The 19,134-nt window shown below is 45.7% G+C and overlaps 1 protein-coding gene across 6 annotated transcripts in view; it reads right to left on the bottom strand.

Annotated features, from left to right (window-relative positions):
• golim4a (golgi integral membrane protein 4a) overlaps positions 1 to 19,134 on the bottom strand; it is a 155,902-nt gene that overhangs the window by 65,119 nt on the left and 71,649 nt on the right. For all 6 annotated transcript variants that reach the window (XM_070882315.1, XM_070882318.1, XM_070882319.1 and 3 more), the window contains one exon: positions 1,569 to 1,719. In XM_070882315.1, the coding sequence (XP_070738416.1) occupies positions 1,569 to 1,719 (151 nt within the window). The remainder of the gene's footprint in view (positions 1 to 1,568; positions 1,720 to 19,134) is intronic.

Genomic DNA, 19,134 nt, shown 5'->3' with positions numbered 1-19,134 from the left:
CTTCAGTTAAACGGGGAGGGCCGCTGCGAGCTGTGCAACTTTTTAAGTTAGGTCCACTGGGCCATCAGGGACGGTTTCGGCCAGGCCAATGGGGGTGCCGGACTGAACCTAGGAGCATAATTGTCGGGTCGACCTGGCAGTTGGCTGACAAGAAAAATAAGATGGCGGCCACGGCAGTGCGCCCTCCCCTTCAAACACAGTGCACCCACAGAACAAAGCTGTCGGGGCACCGGCCAGCAGCCAGAAGATCTTCCCTGCTGAATTTCGCTTCCGGGGCAGGACATTAGCTGTGCGCGCTTTGATGACACACTTAGGAGGCTTTGGCATCAGCGAGGCGGAAGTAGGGCGGATATGCTCACGGCTGAAAAAACCTCCAAGGAGAATTTTGCGAGCGGCGAAAAATCGCTGGCCATTCGACACTGCCGCATGGCCGCTGAGGCTTTATCGGGCGCCTGAATTTCAGTCCCTTGGGGTTCATGTATATAGATTACTAAAATGTCATGGGCAGGTACAGAAAAAAATGTAAAAGACTAATGGAATGCTGGCCTTTATATCTAGAAGGCTAGAATACAAAGGGGTAGAAGTTATGCTACAGCTATACAAAGCCCTGGTTAGACCACACATGGAATACTGTGAGCAGTTCTGGGCTCCACACTGTAGGAATGATATATTGGCTTTGGAAGGAGTGCAGCGTAGATTTACCAGAATGATACCCGGACTCCAAGGGCTAAATTACCAGGAGAGATTACACAAACTAGGGATGTATTCCCTGGAATTTAGACGGTTAAGGGGTGATTTGATCAAAGTTTTCAAGATATTAAGGGGACCCGATAGGCTAGATAGAGAGAAACTATTTCTGCTGGATCGGCAGTCGAGGACTGGGAGGCATAGTCTGAAAATTAGAGCCAGACCTTTCAGGAGTGAAGTTAGGAACACTTCTACACACAAAGGAGGGGTAGAAGTTTGGAACTCTCTTCCGCAAACGGCAATTGATGTTAGATCTAATGTTAATTTTAAATCTGAGATCAATAGATTTTTGTTAATCAAAGGTACTAAGGGATATGAGGCAACGGTGTGTATATGGAGTTAGGTCACAGATCAGCCATGATCTTACTGAATGGCGGAACAGGCTCGAGGGGCTGAATGGCCTACTCCTGTTCCGATATTCCTACATCTGAAACAATAACAGAAAACATTAAAAATACATAGAATCTCCAAAGAGCGGCAGTACAGATATCATTCTTCGGAACTGAATATTGAGCAATAAACAAGCATTTTGATAGAATCAGAAGAAAAAGGGGTGGAATTGGGGAGGGAGGAAACATAAGCAAACAACAGATGCTGCAATTACACAGTTGTTTTCTTTTAACTGAAATGTACATTAAAAAAACATTAGAAATTAAAATTAAACTATTTTGCAAAATTTTCGTTGTCACTGCATGGGTGGTAATCTGGTGGAGCAGAGCATCTATCCGCCATGGAAATAAAAATCGATGGATTCTATAATGGGCCAAAAATCCATCCACCAGATAACCACCTATGCGATGTGACTAAATTCTCATCATTACCCTTCAGTTTAGCAATCTCCTGTTCCTTCTCTTGCTGTAGGCTCAGATATCGCCGGCCATGCTCATTCATTGCTCGATTGTGGTCCTCTCCAAGTCTCTGATGTTCCCCATGTAGGTCAGTATATTGTTTTCTCAGATCTTCGTGTTGATTCTGTATGCACAAATCACAGGACTGGTTGAGAAAAGCAAGCACAAGGACCCTGGAAATCCACTCGGGTTCTGCCAGTCTCCAGCCATAACATCCACCAGAAAATGGCAGCAACCTGGTTGCACTGAGGCTCCATTCTTTCTGGGAGTTTCCAATATGCCTAGTAAGGGGAGGAATCTCTGCCTTTCCCTTACAGCAAACGTCCTGTGTCAAGTGTTCCCACTTCATTGGCTCAGTTGGGACCTGGCGAATTTCTGGAGGCCAGTACACCAAATGGTACCGGAAGTGGATCCCATTGAGGGGTGTGTAAAAATCTAGCTAACAGTTTGTATGTTACTCACTAATAGGTTTGAGAGTTTAGTGTCAACAACTTTAATATTTTACTAAGAAATATATCAGGGCCTGATAGTTGCATCCCAGAGTACTTAAGGAAGTGGCCCTAGAAATAGTGGATGCATTGGTGGTCATTTTCCAATATTCCATAGACTCTGGATCAGTTCCTATGGATTGGAGGGTAGCTAATGTAACCCCACTTTTTAAAAAAGGAGGGAGAGAGAAAGCAGGGAATTGTAGACCGGTTAGCCTGACATCGGTAGTGGGGAAAATGTTGGAATCAATTATTAAAGATGTAATAGCAGCGCATTTGGAAAGCAGTGACAGAATCAGTCCAAGTCAGCATGGATTTATGAAAGGGAAATCACACTTGACAAATCTTCTAGAATTTTTTGAGGATTTAACTAGTAGAGTGGATAAGGGAGAACCAGTGGATGTGATGTATTTGGACTTTCAAAAGGCTTTTGACAAGATCCCACACAAGAGATTAGTGTGCAAAATTAAGGCACATGGGATTGGGGGTAACGTATTGACGTGGATAGAGAACTGGTTGGCAGACAGGAAGCAAAGAGTGGGAATAAATGGGTCTTTTTCAGAATGGCAGGCAGTGACTATTGGGGTACCGGAAGGTTCAGTGCTGGAACCCCAGCTATTTACAATATACATTAATGATTTAGACAAAGAAATTGAATGTAATATCTCCATGTTTGCAGATGACACTAAGATGGGTGGCAGTGTGAGCTGTGAGGAGGATGCTAAGAAGCTGCAGGGTGACTTGGACAGGTTAGGTGAGTGGGCAAATGCATGGCAGATGCAGTATAATGTGGATAAATGTGAGGTTATCCACTTTGGTGGCAAAAACAGGAAGGCAGATTATTATCTGAATGGTGACAGATTAGTAAAAGGGGAGGCGCATCGAGACCTGGGTGTCATGGCACATCAGTCATTGAAAGTAGGCATGCAGGTACAGCAGGCAGTAAAGAAAGCAAATGGCATGTTGGCTGTCATAGCGAGAGGATTTGAGTATAGGAGCAGAGAGGTCTTGCTGCAGTTGTATAGGGCCTTAGTGAGGCCACACCTTGAGTATTGTGTGCAGTTTTGTTCTCCTAATCTGAGGAAGGACATTCTTGCTATTGAGTGAGTGCAGCAAAGGTTCATCAGACTGATTCCCGGGATGGCAGGACTGACATATGAAGAAAGACTGGATCGACTAGGCTTATATTCACTGGAATTTAGAAGAATGGGAGGGGATCTCAAAGAAGCATATAAAATTATGATGGGATTGGATAGGTTAGATGCAGAAAGAATGTTCCCGATGTTGGGGAAGTCCAGAGCCAGGGGTCACAGTCTAAGGATAATGAGTAAGTCATCTAGGACCGAGGTGAGGAGAAACTTTTTCACCCAGAGAATTGTGAACCTATGGAATTCTCTACCACAGAAAGTTGTTGAGTCCAGTTCGTTGGATATATTCAAAAGGGAGTTAGATATGGCCCTTATGGCTAAAGGGATCAGGGGGTATGGAGAGAAGGCAGGATACTGAAGTTGCATGATCAGCCATGATCATATTGAATGGCGGTGCAGGATCGAAGGGCTGAATGGCCTACTCCTGCACCTATTTTCTATGTTTCTATAACAGCAGATTTTCTGTTCTCTACCATGTGTTATATTGATACATAAGTCATAGTAAAAATGCAAGTCCTGCGCATCCACGGTAACTTAAATCAACCAGCCTGCTGGATGAAACCTTAAGGGTTAGAAATTGGCCAGCCTTGCGCCCGGTTTTTGGCAATATTTTGCCTTTTTTGAAGGTAAAAGGTGCTCACCTAAATTGGCCAAAGTTGTGCGCCGGTGGTTTTGAACGACCGCTGAAAAGCGGACCGCCATTGTGCAACGCCAAAAAACACAATACCGCTTTAAATTGGCTATTTGACGCACCCGTATTCTGTGCAAAAAAAACGGCAGGTAAAAAACCTGCATTGCAGCCCCAGAAACAGCAGTAAGTACGAAGATCTAGAAAAAAAGATATGTTAATTTTTTATTTTTTAATTCTTTTGCAGCGATTACTTAGTTAAGGGTCTTGTAAATGTTTTGTGATTTTTGACTTTTCGCAAATTTTTCTTTTGTGTTTTCCGCCTCTCCCAGAGTCGTTTTTTTGTTAGCAGTAATTGGCCTCGGACTAAAGTTGGCAAGGACCGCGGTTTCCATTACGAATCCTCGTGCAATGCCGATATTTACCATTGGGGTCATTTTGTTGACAATTTTATCCCTTTAAAAAATAGCGGTATTTGTAATGGTATTTTTCTGCAAAAATGCCGAAAAAAATGCTGATATCGTCAAAGGTCCAATTTCTAGCCCTTTGTATCTTAAATTCAAGATGCCCGCCTTACATCAGGATACTCTCACTTTTATACTTTTTAGTGAACAATCTATGTCACCTGACAGACCTTTGACTTCATGCTTGAGAAACTACAACTGCAACTGGGCCCCTTTATTTATTTTCCTTATTGTCAGAGTGTCAGCTGCAGCTCAGTGGGTAGTACTCTCACCTCTGAGTTAGAAGGTTGTGGGTTCAAGTCCCACTCCAGGGACTTGAGCACTAAAAATCTAAGCTGATATTCCAGTGCAGTGTTGAGGGAGTGCTGTCGGAGGTGTCGTCTTTCAGATGAGATGTTGAATCAAGGCCCCGTCTGCTCTCTCAAGGGGACGTAAAAGATCCCATGGCATTATTTCAAAGAAGAGCAGGGGAGTTATCCCCAGTGTCCTGGCCAATATTTATCGCTCAATCAACATAACAAAAAAACAATTATCTGGCCATCATCACATTGCTATTTGTGGGAGTTTGCTGTGCGCAAATTGGCTGCTGTGTTTCCTACATTCCAAAAGTACTTAATTGGCTGCAAAGCGCTTTGAGGCATCTGGTGGTTGTGAAAGGCGCTATATAAATTACAGTCTTTCTTCTTTCATATTGTTCAAGAATATCTCTCCTATCTGTACTGTACTTCTGTGTCCATGGTAACTTTGTTTAATTATTTTAAACTTTTAGGCCTAGAAATTGGACAAGGCCCGAAAACGGGTGCAGGGATCACGATGCGCGATCAACCCGCGCCCATTCCTTCCAATGCAGGCAGCACACAAACTTGGTGTTGCCTGCTAATTTAAATAATAGTAGTGTGCAGCCCAGTGTTGAACACGCTACTGAATGGCTGCATACCTCAGTAAGGGGCCCAAGTTCGTGCAAGGATGGCACCACTTAAAACTAGCTGGCACTACTTAAAGGCAGCCTGCAACTTTTGAAAGGGAGGTGCATTCTGCCTGCAGCAAGTGCTGGAAGTGCATGGGGAGTAGAGTCTGAGCAGGAACACTGAGTAATGGTACAACAAGGCAGAGAGTGTGTCCCAAGGTTCTCTGACGCAGCACTGGAGGCCTTGGTACAGGAGGTGGACAGAAGGAGAGGGGTCCTGTAACCACAGGGAGCCAGGAGGCCCTCCAGACAAACTGAGCAGGCAATGGGAGCAGATAGCTGTCGCGGTCAATGCCAACAGTATACCCCCAAGCACCTGGATGCAGTGCCATAAGAAGTTTAATGATCTCACACGAGTCGTCAAGGTCAATGAATTCATCTTCGAATGCTAGATCGTTACAACTAACCCACTCGGCTCAGAAACTAAATTCACCATATCACCCCCCACCTCACTCACTTACTAACAATCTCTAGCAATCACGACTCATACCTCACATTCAAAGAGCCAGAAATTGCGGCCTCTCTGGGTGCGTAAAATGGGGCCGAAATTCAGGGTCCCGATCAGGCCCGTTACCCCCGGAATGCAGTGGATAGGCGGCAGAATCCAATGGCCGCCGATTTCTGGTCGAATGGCCGCCGCCAGCCAAATTCAGCAGGAGGGGTTTTCTGGCGGTCCCCACTTACGCCCCGCTGCTGCCGAGCGGCCGTAAGTGCGTCATCAGTGCGCGCACCGCAGGGATCCCCACCTCCCTCAAAATTAAGCCCGAAAAATCTAATGCCCAGCGAGCGATGCCCCCGACAGCTTTCTCTGCCGGTGCACCTTTCATTCTCTCTGTCAGGCATGCTTTTTCCAGGCATAAGAGTTTTAAGGACATTTGCTGGGCACGAGTTGGTCAAATAGCCCAAATCTCCGCCCGCGAAGGCCCTTCTCCCAGGGAGGCCCGCAAACTGCCAAAATAAATTTTGACAGATTGCAAGGTATGCTTTTACCAGCTTAAGAGTTTTAAAAGATAGAAAAATTAAATTTTATCACTGAGTTTTATATTAAAAATCCTGTGCATTAAGGTAAGTTTATCTTTAACCCTGTTAAAACATATTTAAAAACATTTCAGCATGCCTGCCCGCAATGTCCAGGCCTATGTGACCCCAGGATGCTCAAATGTTCCTGGGATGCGTGGGCCTCTGCGCTGGGCTGTGCATCGAGGCCTCGGAGCCGAAGTGTTCGTTCCTCCGGGACCACCAGATACTTTTGTAAAACAAAATTTTCTTCGGGAAGCCTCCGACTGCAATTTCTGGCCCATTGTTTCACTTCACCCTCACACACTTAGCACAACTGCAAGACTCGCAGTCACATCTTACAGCGTGTGAACACTGTCAGCTATTCAACCATAACAGGCACATCACTCAAACACACTGCGGCACACTCATTGACACACTTTCCGCTTTCTTGCAGGACAGGGTGGCACATAACCCGAAGCAGCATGGTCTACCTGCAGGGAGACAGGCATGCCTGCTTGGCCTAACTCCCATGGAGGAGACAGGGCTGGAGGTAATTGGAGTGGTCATCACTGAGTCTATGGTCAGTGGCGGGGTTGAAATAACTGAAGACGATGGTATCCTCATACCTAATCCTCCTTCTCACATTCCACTTCACTCTCATCCCACAATCTCTTCTGATTTACAAGCTGCAGATGGTGTGAGCATAAACCTCTTGCTTCCCCCCCTCCCTGCAACCTTACCCTTGTGCCTGTCTCCTTCCAGATAGCCAAGAACTGCAACCTGGCCAGGCAGTGGTGGAAGAGCAGGAATTGCAAGAGGAAGAAAGCAGTGATGCCGAAGACAAAGCACCATTACTCAATTTCACCCTCGCAACCACCAGCTCAGATACTGACACTGCGTGTAATTTAGAGGGTAGCATAGAGGCGGGAACTGCACGTGGTGAGTCACCGGGCACGAATGGCCTGCAGTCAGGGCAGGGAGAAAGGGTAGCGCAGGTGCCAGCACTCAAGTTCTGATACAGAGGACTCAGGTGAGGACTTTGATTCGGCGGCCTACAGAAGAACATAGATGGGAATGCACAATGAAATGCTTGGTGTTGGCAGGCCTGCTTACAATGTCAAGGAGCATGCAGGAGTCTGGCACAAACCTTGCGCTTGGAGCCCATCCATTCCAGCATGGAAGTGGCGGGCAACTCCATTAGCACACTTATGGACCCAATCATGATGCAGCGCCTGCTGGCCGTGTCTCACCTTACATTGCATCACAAGCAGAAGCAACCCAATGTTTGAGAGCCGCAGTGGAAGCTCAGACTGAAATCATGCAAGCTTAGATTGTTGCCATGCAAGAACAGACTGCTGCCATAATGGCTGCAGTTACCAGTGTTTGACAGTCGAGCAATCTGTCCTCCAGCAGATACTCAGATTGCTGAGGTGCCGCCCTGGGGAAGTGGCAGTGGCTCCATGGAGCATTACCTGCTGTCCTCTCTCAGGATGACAGCATTCATCCTCCCACCACTGCCACTCTGCCTGTCAGCCATCCCGGACTGCCGCCACCCATGCCGAGATGGTGCATTCTGAAGCTGGGCTTTCTAGGCCCAGAGCTGCTCGAGGTCATCCTCCAAGACCATCTGCAATCTCCCCCACTGAAAGTCAGCAGCCTTCCACCAGCAATGCTGCAGCCACTGGGATAGCACTGTGTAGGAGCACTAGAGCAGGCAAAGGCTCACGGAAGACAGGCACTAAGGTAACGCACAAAGCGATTAGTCGACGTTGGTATGGAATATTGGATGATTTGATTTATAAATTAGGTTTTGAATGTTTGTTTTGTGGTGGATGTTATTGTAGCATTGTGGCCAAGAGGACACTGTGATGGTCAGTAACAGAGGGAAGGTAAGGTGTTGGACTGTTGGTGAATAGGGAATTGGGGTTGCGTTCACTGGTACTGCAGTCAAATGAGTCGATCATGGACAGTGCAGCCAGAAGGTGGCTGTGTTGGTTGCCTCCTCCCCCTCCTCCTCAGCTCTTTGCCGTATACATGGTGACAAGGGCTGTGCTCTCATGATGGCGAGGTTGTGGAGCATGCAGCAGACCATGATGGATCTTGGGACACATTTGGTGAGTACTTCTGGGCTCCTCCAGAGCGGTCAAGGCAGTGGAAGCGTTGTATAAGAACACCGATGGTCTGCTCTATCAGATTCTGTGTGGCTTTTGTCATATGCATGCTGCCCAAGTGTGTTTGGGTTGCACATCCGTGTGGTGAGTCAGGTGGTCAGTGGATAGCCCTTGTCGCCCAGTAGCTATCAATGATCCCTTTAAGCTGCGTAGTTGCACAGCTCTCTGAGGGTCCCACGCAGCCGTCTTTTAAATAGAAAAACCGCCCATGCGCTATTTCAAAGGGGCTGCACGGCCCCCCCCCAAAAAATTACAGGGAACATTGGTGACCGGCCTCTGGTTTGTCATGGTGGCTAAAATGCTGATGGTACGGCGTACTGCCGCAGAATTAAGGCATTATGACTGCTGCCAGGATACCGTGCATGATGCATTGAGTATGGTCACATACCAGCCCACAGTGAGGGAGTGGAATCCCTTCCTGTTGCAGTACATCTCCGAATTCACATGCGGTGCCTTCAAAGTGACGTGTGTGCAATCAATGGCACTCTGCACCCTGGGGAAGCCTGCTATCCTGGCGAAGCTGTGTGCTCGCACCGCCTGCTTCTCTCTGGCAAGAGCAAATGAAATGTATTCAGCTCTCTTTGCTTATAGAGCCTCACTGATCTCCCTTATGCAACAATGCGCAAGAAACTGGGAGACATTGGAAATATTGCCTGCTCCAGCCTGCAAAAGGCCTGACACACACAAATTCATGGCCACACTCATCTTAACAGCCACTGACAATGCTGTCCTTGCCCTGCTCTGAGGCCGCAGTTCTGCCTGTAACAGGTGGCAGATTTCCGTGAGCACCTCCTTAGTGAAGCGGGGATGTCTCATACACTGTTCTTCGCTGAGGTTGAGGTAGGAGAATTACTCCCTGAAGACCCTAGGTGAATAAGGCCTCCCGCTGAAAGCCCTTCTCCTCTCCTCCTCCCTCTTCAAATAGCTTTTTCTCCTCTGTGTCGCCTCTGCTCATTCTCCCCATCATGCTGAAGGCCAAGTGGGATACAGAGTACTGCACCCATGTCTGGGAGCAACTCCTCTGAGCAGAAGCTTTTAAGTAACCTGCCCCACCACTCCCTGGACACTTGAACAACTTCAAATAAGGTAACAAACCACCAAACACTTTTACAAACTCACCAAGAGCCAGTCGGAATCAATCAGCAACTAACCTGAATGCAGTTGATGAATCCCTTTAAATAGCATTGGCGGGGCGTCCTTCCTGCTGCTGAACGCGTGTTCAGCTGTGTGTGTTAGCTGGAGGGTTGAGGTCAAAAATGGCAGCAGTGGGTCAAATCAGCGTTACACGCTGACTGACATCATGATCTGCGTACTCTGCATACTTCTGGAGCACAGTCCCAGTGCCCACGCAACAACCTAGCCAAAATGACATCCGGCGTGGCCCGCACCAGAAGTGTGCATGCATGAACGCCATTTTGAACCCAAGACGGGACTGTAGCACCAAAAAAACAGGCATTGCAGAGCCGAATTTAGCAGCGCTACACTCCTAAAGTCATGTGCTCCAATTCTCATCTAAAGGTCTATTGTCTACAGGAATAAAGTTACTTACATCTAAACAGCTGCATTTATCTTACTCAGGCTACTTACTCTGCAAAGAGATGTTTTAGATACAAAATGTACCCACTATATTGCTTCACCCATAATGCTTTGTGCTCCTGTCAAGTTATCTGAACTTTGTCATGTTCTTACTACAGGGTATTACTCCTAAAATCTACAAGGTCTAAGCCAGGCTAGTGGCCCAGATCCCTGAAGAAAGCACTAATTGACCTCTTCACACAGGGGGCCAAGAGGGAAGTGGCTGTGTTTTGGGGCGGGCTGGACAATCTCCATGGCAGGTGGGTTACTGGAGATGTGCTTGCAGTGGCACGTGCAATTGTCTACTCCTTGTACTGGCACTTGTGCTATCCTGCCCTCCAGACATAGCGAAGTGGCCGCTTGTAATACACTTAAATGGAAAGGTAAATCGGGTGGGGGTGTATAATGGGTGGCCGATCTGATAGCACCCGTTTAAAATCCCAGCTTAAGTTGAAAGCTCCGCCCATAGTTTGAAGTACATTTCCAATTTAGATTATAATATGAAAAAATAGGTTTAGCATGTGAAGCTGTTTATTGATCGATAGATTAAAATAGACAGGGCAATCCTATTAATGAAATTGTGGTCATTAAATATATTAAATAAACTAATTACATAAATTGTTTATCCACCTTCCTGTTATCTGCTAATCTGATCAGTGAGAGTCAGGTCTTTTGGGCTGGGTTGGGATGCATCTCTGGACTACTGAGCTGCACTTTTGGATTGAGTCTAGTACTCACTATGGGCCCAAGTTTCCACAAGAAAAAAAACGGGCGCCCCTCTGAGCTGGGCGCCCGTTTTTCGCGCCGAAAAAAATCCTTGGTATTCTCCACCTACTTACAGGTCCTCTGGCCCTCGGCGCAGCCAGCACGAGCTGTGGGGGGGGCGGAGCCAGGTCCCGGCGCTGAAAACAGTGCCGGGACCTCCGCACATGTGCGCTACAGTGGGCACGCAAGTGCAGTAGCTCCAGGCGCCGAACTGTGTGGGAGGGACCCGAAGCACGCAGCCCCGAGCCCTGGCTGAATGGCCTCACTGGGGCTGCATGAATAAGGCTCCTCCCACGGCCAGCTCCTGCTTCCCCCCCACCCCCCCCGACCGGACCCGACACCCGCTCCACCCTGCCTCCGGACCAGACCCGACACCCGCTTCCCCCCACCCCCCCGCCGCCGACCAGACCCGACCCGACACCCGACACCGATCTCTCTCCTCTCTCTCCTCTCTCTCTCTCTCAGCAACATGAACGGCTTTCTCCCCCCCCCTCTCTCTCTCTCCCTCCCCCCCTCCCTCTCTCCCCCTCCCTCCCCCTCCCGCTCAGCGGCACAAACGGCTGCAGAATTCTCCCTGGCTGAAGCACTTTCACACAGGTAGGAAGATGGTTTATTTAATCTTTTCTTGGCTTATAAATGTTTATTCAGGTTGGATTTATTTGTATAATATTTGTAGAAGTATAAATAAGGATTTATTGTCGAATTTAATGAGTTCCCTTTCCCCCCCCCTCCCCCCCACCTCGTTCTGGACGCCTAATTTGTAACCTGCGCCTGATTTTTTAATGTGTAGAACAGGTTTTTTCAGTTCTACAAAAATCTTCATTGGCTCCATTCTACTTTAGTTTGGAGTACGTTTTCACTGTGGAAACTTTCAAATCAGGCATCAGTGGCCGGACACGCCCCCTTTTGAAGAAAAAATTCTGTTCTAAAGTGGAACTGTTCTACGTGACTAGAACTGCAGAAAAAAAAATGTGGAGAATTGCGATTTCTAAAATAGTCCGTTCTCCACCAGTTGCTCCTAAAAATAAGGCGCGAATCATGTGGAAACTTGGGCCCTATAGGTCAGGATCTCAGGTCAGGTTGTGCTGTGTCTGTTGTTGGGGCTTTTTTAGCTGCGGTGCTGCCACTTTGGGTCAGATGAAAGATTTGAGTTGGTTCTTTTATCAGAACAGAGGTGTAACTGAGTTGTGTGTCAATTTCCATTCTCGACCGGGTGGGATAGGGTCCTCTCCCTCCATTATAGTTGATAATTGAGGTGCTACTGTGGTTATTTGTTTAACGTTTTACAATGTGCATATAAAAGTCAAGATTTGACAATACAAATTCAGAGGACCACTCTGCTTTCCTTCCATTTTCTACATTTTATCATATGCCCAGGCACCTCCTCTCTGTGTTCCTTACTACAGCGCAGTTTGTACCTGTGTGAAACAAAACTCCTCAAACTGCTCCACCATGTGCCAAGTTAGTTCTCCATCATTGCAGTCAAGCATGAGAGCTTTTGGCATACTATGAGGAGTCTGCCATGCAGAAAAGCTGGAGGTTCATGTACTACTGGAGAAACATTAATTAATGGAAAACCTGGAACCAGGATCCATAAAACTGCTACAGCGTAGTAGGGTTAGTTGGAAAACAGCACTGGAGCTTTGGGCATTCTTCATTCAGTTTTACAAGATTTGCAAATAATTACAAAATAATTACAAGAGAGAAGTCAATGTTAGGTTATGAATGCATAAAAAGATATTATTTATTATATACTCCCTTCATGGATGAAATTCTCCACTTTGATTCATTTTCTCAAACTGTAAAATTCTTAAATTTGTTACTTCATATCCAGTTAAAATTGGTATTTTATTTAAGTATGATTCTAATGATTAAAATTTAAGATAAAAACAGAAAATGCTGAAAATGCTCAGCAGATCAGGCAGCATCTGTGGAGAACCAGAGTTAACGTTTCAGGTCGATGACCTTTCATCATTTCGAGAGTTCTGTCCAAACATCATTGACCTGAAACATTAACTCTGTTTCTCTCTCCACAGATGCTGCCTGAGCTGCTGAGCATTTCCAGCACCTTCTGTTTTAGTTTCAGATTCCAGCATCCGCAGTTTTGTGCTTTTGGATTAAAATGTAAGTGTTGATTGGCCATGCTTTTGTTATAGATATCACAAGATTGTATATTAACTGTTTTTAACAGCTTGTCCTGATACCTCATAGCAGTACTGCACAATTTTAATCTCAGAATAGAGGGGATTCGCAGTATAACAAGAACTGACTATATACAATTACATTTCAATAGATATTACTGGTGTTAGCCTTAGCTCAGTGGTAGCAGCTTTACCTATATATGAGATAGTCGTAGGTTCAAGCCCCACGACAGAATCTTGAGCGCATAATATAGATTGACGCTTCCAGTTGGAGGCTATCTTTCAGATGATATCTTAAACCAAGTCCTTGCCAGTGAACATAAAAAGATCCCACTCACCCATCAATCCTACTACAACAACAACAGCTTGTATTTATATAGCACCTTTAATGTAGTAAAATATCCCAAGGCACTTCACAGGTGCGTTATAAAACAAAATTTGACACCGAGCCACATAAGGAATTATATAAGAGCAGATAGTCAAAGGCTTGATCAAAGAGGTAGGTTTTAAGGAGAATCTTAAAGGAGGAAAGAGAGGTAGAGAGGTGGAGAGGTATAGGAAGTAAATTCCAGAGCTTAGGGCCTTGGCAGCTGAAGGCACGGCCACCAATGGTGGAGCGATTAAAATCGGGGATGCACAAGTGGCTAGAATTAGAGAAGCGCAGATATCTCGGAAGGTTGTAGGGCTGAAGGGATTACAGAGATAGGGAGTGGTGAGGCCATGGAGGGATTTGAAAAAAATGGACAATAATTTTCAAATTGAGGCATTGCTTAACCGGGAGCCAACGTAGGTCAGCAAGCACAGGGCTGATGGGTGAACGGGATTTGGTGCGGGTTAGGACATGGGCATCAGAGTTTTGGATGACCTCAAGTTTATGGAGGGTAGAATGCGAGAGGTCGGCCAGGAGTGCATTGGAATAGTCAAGTCTAAAGGTAACAAAGACATGGATGAGGTTTCAGCAACAGGTGAGCTGAGGCAGGGCGGAGTTGGGCGGTGTTCCGGAGGTGGAAATAGACGGTCTTAGTCACAGCGAGGCCATCCCTGACCTACACTAACTCCTTATTCTCCACAATGTTGGATTTAAAATCTTCATCCTCATCTTTCATTCTGCTAATGGCTTCATCACACTCTCCCTCTGCAACTTCGTCCAGCCTTACCTTCCCTCCTGCACCTTTTAATCCTCGTGCTATGGCATTAGGTGCATCTCGCACTCCCTTTTCCACACCATGGCTGCGCTTTCTCCACACGCGGCGGGATCGATGCGGTCGGGGTAGGCGGTGTGTTCAAAGCCCGCTCTCCGCAATCTTCCCACGATTTGCTCGTCAAGCTCACCCTTCGGGCTTCCCAGCCAATTAAGAGGAAGCCGGTCTGATGACATCATTTGATGATGCGTCATCAGCCGGTTTCCTTAAAGGGATCATGCCCACAATGGTTTTGACAGTTCTTCTGTCACTATCCTGCAGCATTTGAGGAGCTGAAAACACTGAGACAATGCACAGAGGTGCAGGGCTGCACTTGGGCTCTTCCATGATTCCCTCCATATGCTTATGGAGGGAGTCACAGCACGCAGGGAGGTTCTCTTCCTTTCCCATGGGCGGGAGGGCCCTCCCCAGGACACTAGCACAGCCTGGTTGCACATTGCACAGGAGGGCACAAGCAGGGACGTCATCACAAGGACCAGGCTGCAATGGTGCAAGCCCTTCAATGATCTCAGCAGATCACAAAACGTTACTGCAAAGTCACACTCAACCTCAGCCTGCTGTGCCACTCATCACATTCCCATCACTCTGTTTTCCCTACTCTACCCCTGCACATCCTTTCCCACACCAACTTACCGTACACCTCCACCCATCCCCCTCTCTCTCTCTATCTAGATTATCAGTTCCCCATTTCATTAGCCACCCCTCACACTCATTCTTGTCCAATCATACCAATTACAAGGGAATGCACTTGGGTCCTTTAGCCAATGTTCATGTCTAGTTAATGTTGATGTATTGTCAAGCATTGAAATCTTTATTTTCAGGACTTTTCATTCTTGGACAGATTTGTGAGCACCTTTGGAAGTGGGTTAGTGAGTTGTAGTGAATGGTGAGACATAAGGGCACCCCCCACAATTGTGGTGAGTGTGAAAGGAATTGCGGGGATTCTTTATGGAGCTGGCGTCAGGTGGTGCCAACCTGGCGCATCATGTGGGCAGTCAGGGTGTACAGCGTCAAGTGAACTAAATGTGACCATGGTGAGGCCATCACCGGGCAGCAATGTGGTCAGGTGCTGATGTCCTGTGTACTGTGCAGCATCAGGTGATTGCGGAGAAGGTTGGTGTTGTTGGTGGTGTTGTTGGTGTATTTAGTGATGTTGGTGTTGGAGCTGGGACCAAGGTGGGACTTTTTCATGGGCACTGATGCTGCTGGAATAGATGGCAGGTGAGGTTGAGGTGACAGAAGCGCCCTGTCAATGGTGAGAGAGGTTGCCCTGAGATGACAGTGAATAGAGAGTTCACTGCAAACACTTCCAAAGTGCATACAGCTCAAATATGCTTCCAAAACCTGAAGAATTCAGCTTCTGACATTAGAAAGTAAATAGCTGTGAAATGGTAGATTTTATACCACTTCTGCAGCTGTCAACTAGCCAAAGCAATAGAGAGTCACTGAGAACCCGACACACTTGCCTGGTGTGAAACTCGAGGGCTAGCAAAGCCGTCAAAGGGTTGGTGAAATTGTAAGTGCCAGCTTTTAAGCCTCTTAACCAGCATATAAGTAGGTTTTAATGATGTTAATGGTCTGTCCTGCTGCTTGCTGTCGGGTCTGCTCTCCGAACACCAACCTGACAGTTGAGAAACTCACACGAAGGCGGGTTCCGAGTGGGATCCCAACCCGTCTCCAAACCCGCACTCGCAGAGCTGGGAAAATTCCGGCCCATAGGTGGCAAAACCTTTGGCACACTGGAGGGCCGAAATTGCCCTCCGCCCGAAATGGGTTGCACCTATCGATTTCGAAGGATTGTGTCAAATCCGGAGAAATTCAGGTCTTTGTGTTATTTTTGTGGAGTGGAGCGGAAGTGGTCTGCTCCTCGGGGTGGAAGCGCGGTCAGGTCGGAGTGGCAGTCAGTAGCGGGGCGGAAGTGGGGGAAAGTTGGAGTGGCCGACGCTCCAAGTCATCAGCGTTGCGCTGATGATGTCATCGCGCTGGTGAGTCACAACGTCCCTTCCCTTCGGTTAAAGGGGAGGGCCACTGCGAACTCTGCAAACACTGGGCCACCAGGGTGGGTTTCGGCCAGGTCTGTGGTCTGGCACCCAAGAGGCGGGAAAATGGGTGGGGCGGTCCCCTACCCCGCTCCAAAATATAAAAAATGGCAGCCCCTCTGCGGCCAGTCCGCACCGACCTGAAGGCCTGGGCCTTTGAGGAAGGGGCAATTTCGGCCTCTGGCACTACCATTGTTAACACTCTCCATCTCTCTACTCTTTCTGACTTTAAATGGCTTCATAACAGTGATTGTAGTATGAAACCAATTCATTGGTTGTGAAGTGTAACGAGGATGCTCGAGACAAACACATGCGCTTTCATCTTAAACTCTTTAAAAACTCAGCTTCTTGACCAGACTTTCAGTTAGCTCTCCTACATTCTCCCACCATGGTTCAGCATCTATTGCTTTATTTTCCCTCTGCAAAATGGCTTGAGACTATTTGTCTAAATTAACAAGTTTATAAATGAAAGTTGTTAATTTCACGCATATTGAAATGTAAATTAAAGATGAAATATTATTATTTAACATGAATCATTGTATTGTTCAATTTCTTCATTTTTAATTGACCGTTCTTTTAGTTTTCATTCCATTGTTGTTTAATGGGTACAGAGACAACTAGGAACTAAATAGACCAAACTGAGCATTCTAATAAATAAACACAATTGAAACATCAGATCTAAGTACAGATATCAGATGGCCACACACTTCAAAGATCTCTGGATCACACTAGATTATATACATGTAATCATATGTCTGTAGAAATCATCTCACAAAAGTTTCTGTCTATTTCCTCCTAACCATCTGGGAAGAATGAAAGTGAATGAAGAAAGAAATATATCAACTAGGGATACAAATTGCTGTTAATGTTAATCCTGACCATATCTGGTTATACACCCATCTGCAAAATGCTGTAAAATTACATTTTCATGTTATTTTAAAGAATGATGTGCACAAGAGAAGCAGATGAAAAAAATATCCGGAGCTCCACATTTTGAGCGATTCTGCTGTCCAGATTGTACAAAACCCTTTATAAACATGGATACAGGAATCAATACAGGTGCAACGTCCCGAATCCAGAACTCCAAAAACCGGAATTGTCCAAAAACCGGACATTTTGCATTTAGCTGATGGAGTCGTCCAGAATTATTGTCTGAAAACTAGACATTTTTGAGGCAAAATCCAAAATTTGGTCGAGGATTCTGGATTTCAGACAAGAAAATCAAGTCTGAAATCCGGAATCCTCGACTGAATCCATGCTTGATTTTGGGTTTCGCTGGATTTCAGACTGCGCCGCTTAAAATCCGGCACGGATTCAGTCAAGGATTCCGGATTTCAGACTATTGATTTTCTTGTCTGAAATCCGGAAAAAAACAAAAACGGAATTCCGGATTTCGGACATTGAACCTGTAATTGGGAAAAAGTTGACACACAAACTGTGACAAAAGTTAAATGGTGTAAGCAATAATTGTGCTCAGATACAAGAGTTTTAATAAGATACTGAGAGATTATTAAGAAATATAAGTGGTATATTGCAGGGAACCACAAAGAATAAAAGTGTGGGAGAGAAAGGAAAATCAAGAACTAATAATTAGGTAAAGCCAAGCTTGAGTTTTAAAAGATTATTGGATGAAGGGAAGACTGAGGAAGGTAAGGTCTACCATGGTTTCCATGCTCTGAGAAAGAATGTGTTATATTCGGTGATGTTAAGAGTATTTTGAAATTTCAAAGAGATAATATGAATCGAATCTCTGGAGTTGGGTCGAACTTTGAAGCAATCTCTTCGTCACGTCTTAACTGTGATATCTTGTTAGTCTCTAAAATGGCATATCCTTTAAACTTCACACTTACCAATCTGAAGTTTAGAGTGCAGAATACGTAGCATTGGTTTAGCGAATACATTTGCTGCATCATATCGGGTGGGTAGCCTGCAGACATCCTATTGTGCATCAATGCCTTAGGATACACTGTACACAAAAATGGTGATTTTAAAAACCAATTATATATTGAAAAACACATGAAGTGCTCAGCTGAGAGGGAATGAGGTTTACTAGCTCTATATTCCCATCAAAGTAACCTGCAAGGAATAGCTAGGTCTCAAACCATGCTCTCAGTTTTTATAAAACTAGTTAAAAGGGGGAAATGTGATATGAAAGAAGAAGGGTTCTTCAACATAATACATAATTTATATAGTGCCTTGTCTTGTCCTCAGGCCGTCGGAAAACACTTCACAGCCAATGGATTACTTTTGAAGTGCAGTTAGTGTTGTTATGTAGGTAATGAGAAAATTACTGAAAATAAGATTAAGCAAAAGATAAAAATAAACTCTGATGTGTCTGGCAAAGCTGTAAATGTTTGGAAATGGACATCCTAAATGGCCTTGTGCAACTAAAGAAATTCCTATTATAGCAAACCTTTCAAGAACAATAGGAATGCTCCCAAAAAGCAGCTGGCAGAGACAACAGCTTTGTCGGAAAGCTCTGGGATAATCAAGAACAATGTATCAGTACATGGGATACAAGAAGCTCCTGTGCACAAGGGTGCAGTAAAGTTGGAGATCTTTCAAAATAACATTAGGAGAAAGGCTCCCTAGTGATTTAGGTAGTTTTACAGAATTATGAGAGAAGTCAGATAATTGAGGTACCTCAAGAAGCAATAGCATGGGAACACCATCACCTCCAAGTTCCCTTCCAAGTAGAATCATAGAGCACAGAAGGTCATTTGGCCCATCGTGTTTGTGCTGGCTCTTTGCAAGAGCTATCCGATTAGTCCCACTCCCATGCTCTTTTCTTATAGCCCTGCATATTTTTCCTTTTCAAGTATATATACAATTCCTTTTTGAAAGTTACTATTCAATCTGCTTCAACCATCGTTTTAGGCAGTGCGTTCCAGATCATAACAACTCGTTGCATAAAAATAATTTTCCTCATCTGCCCCTAGTGCTATCTTGACT

Source organism: Pristiophorus japonicus, chromosome 6 (genome assembly GCF_044704955.1).
Source record: "Pristiophorus japonicus isolate sPriJap1 chromosome 6, sPriJap1.hap1, whole genome shotgun sequence".
Classification (NCBI taxonomy): Eukaryota; Metazoa; Chordata; class Chondrichthyes; family Pristiophoridae; genus Pristiophorus; species Pristiophorus japonicus.
Note: the sequence above shows the minus strand (reverse complement) of the source record. Positions and strands in the feature narration are given on the sequence as shown.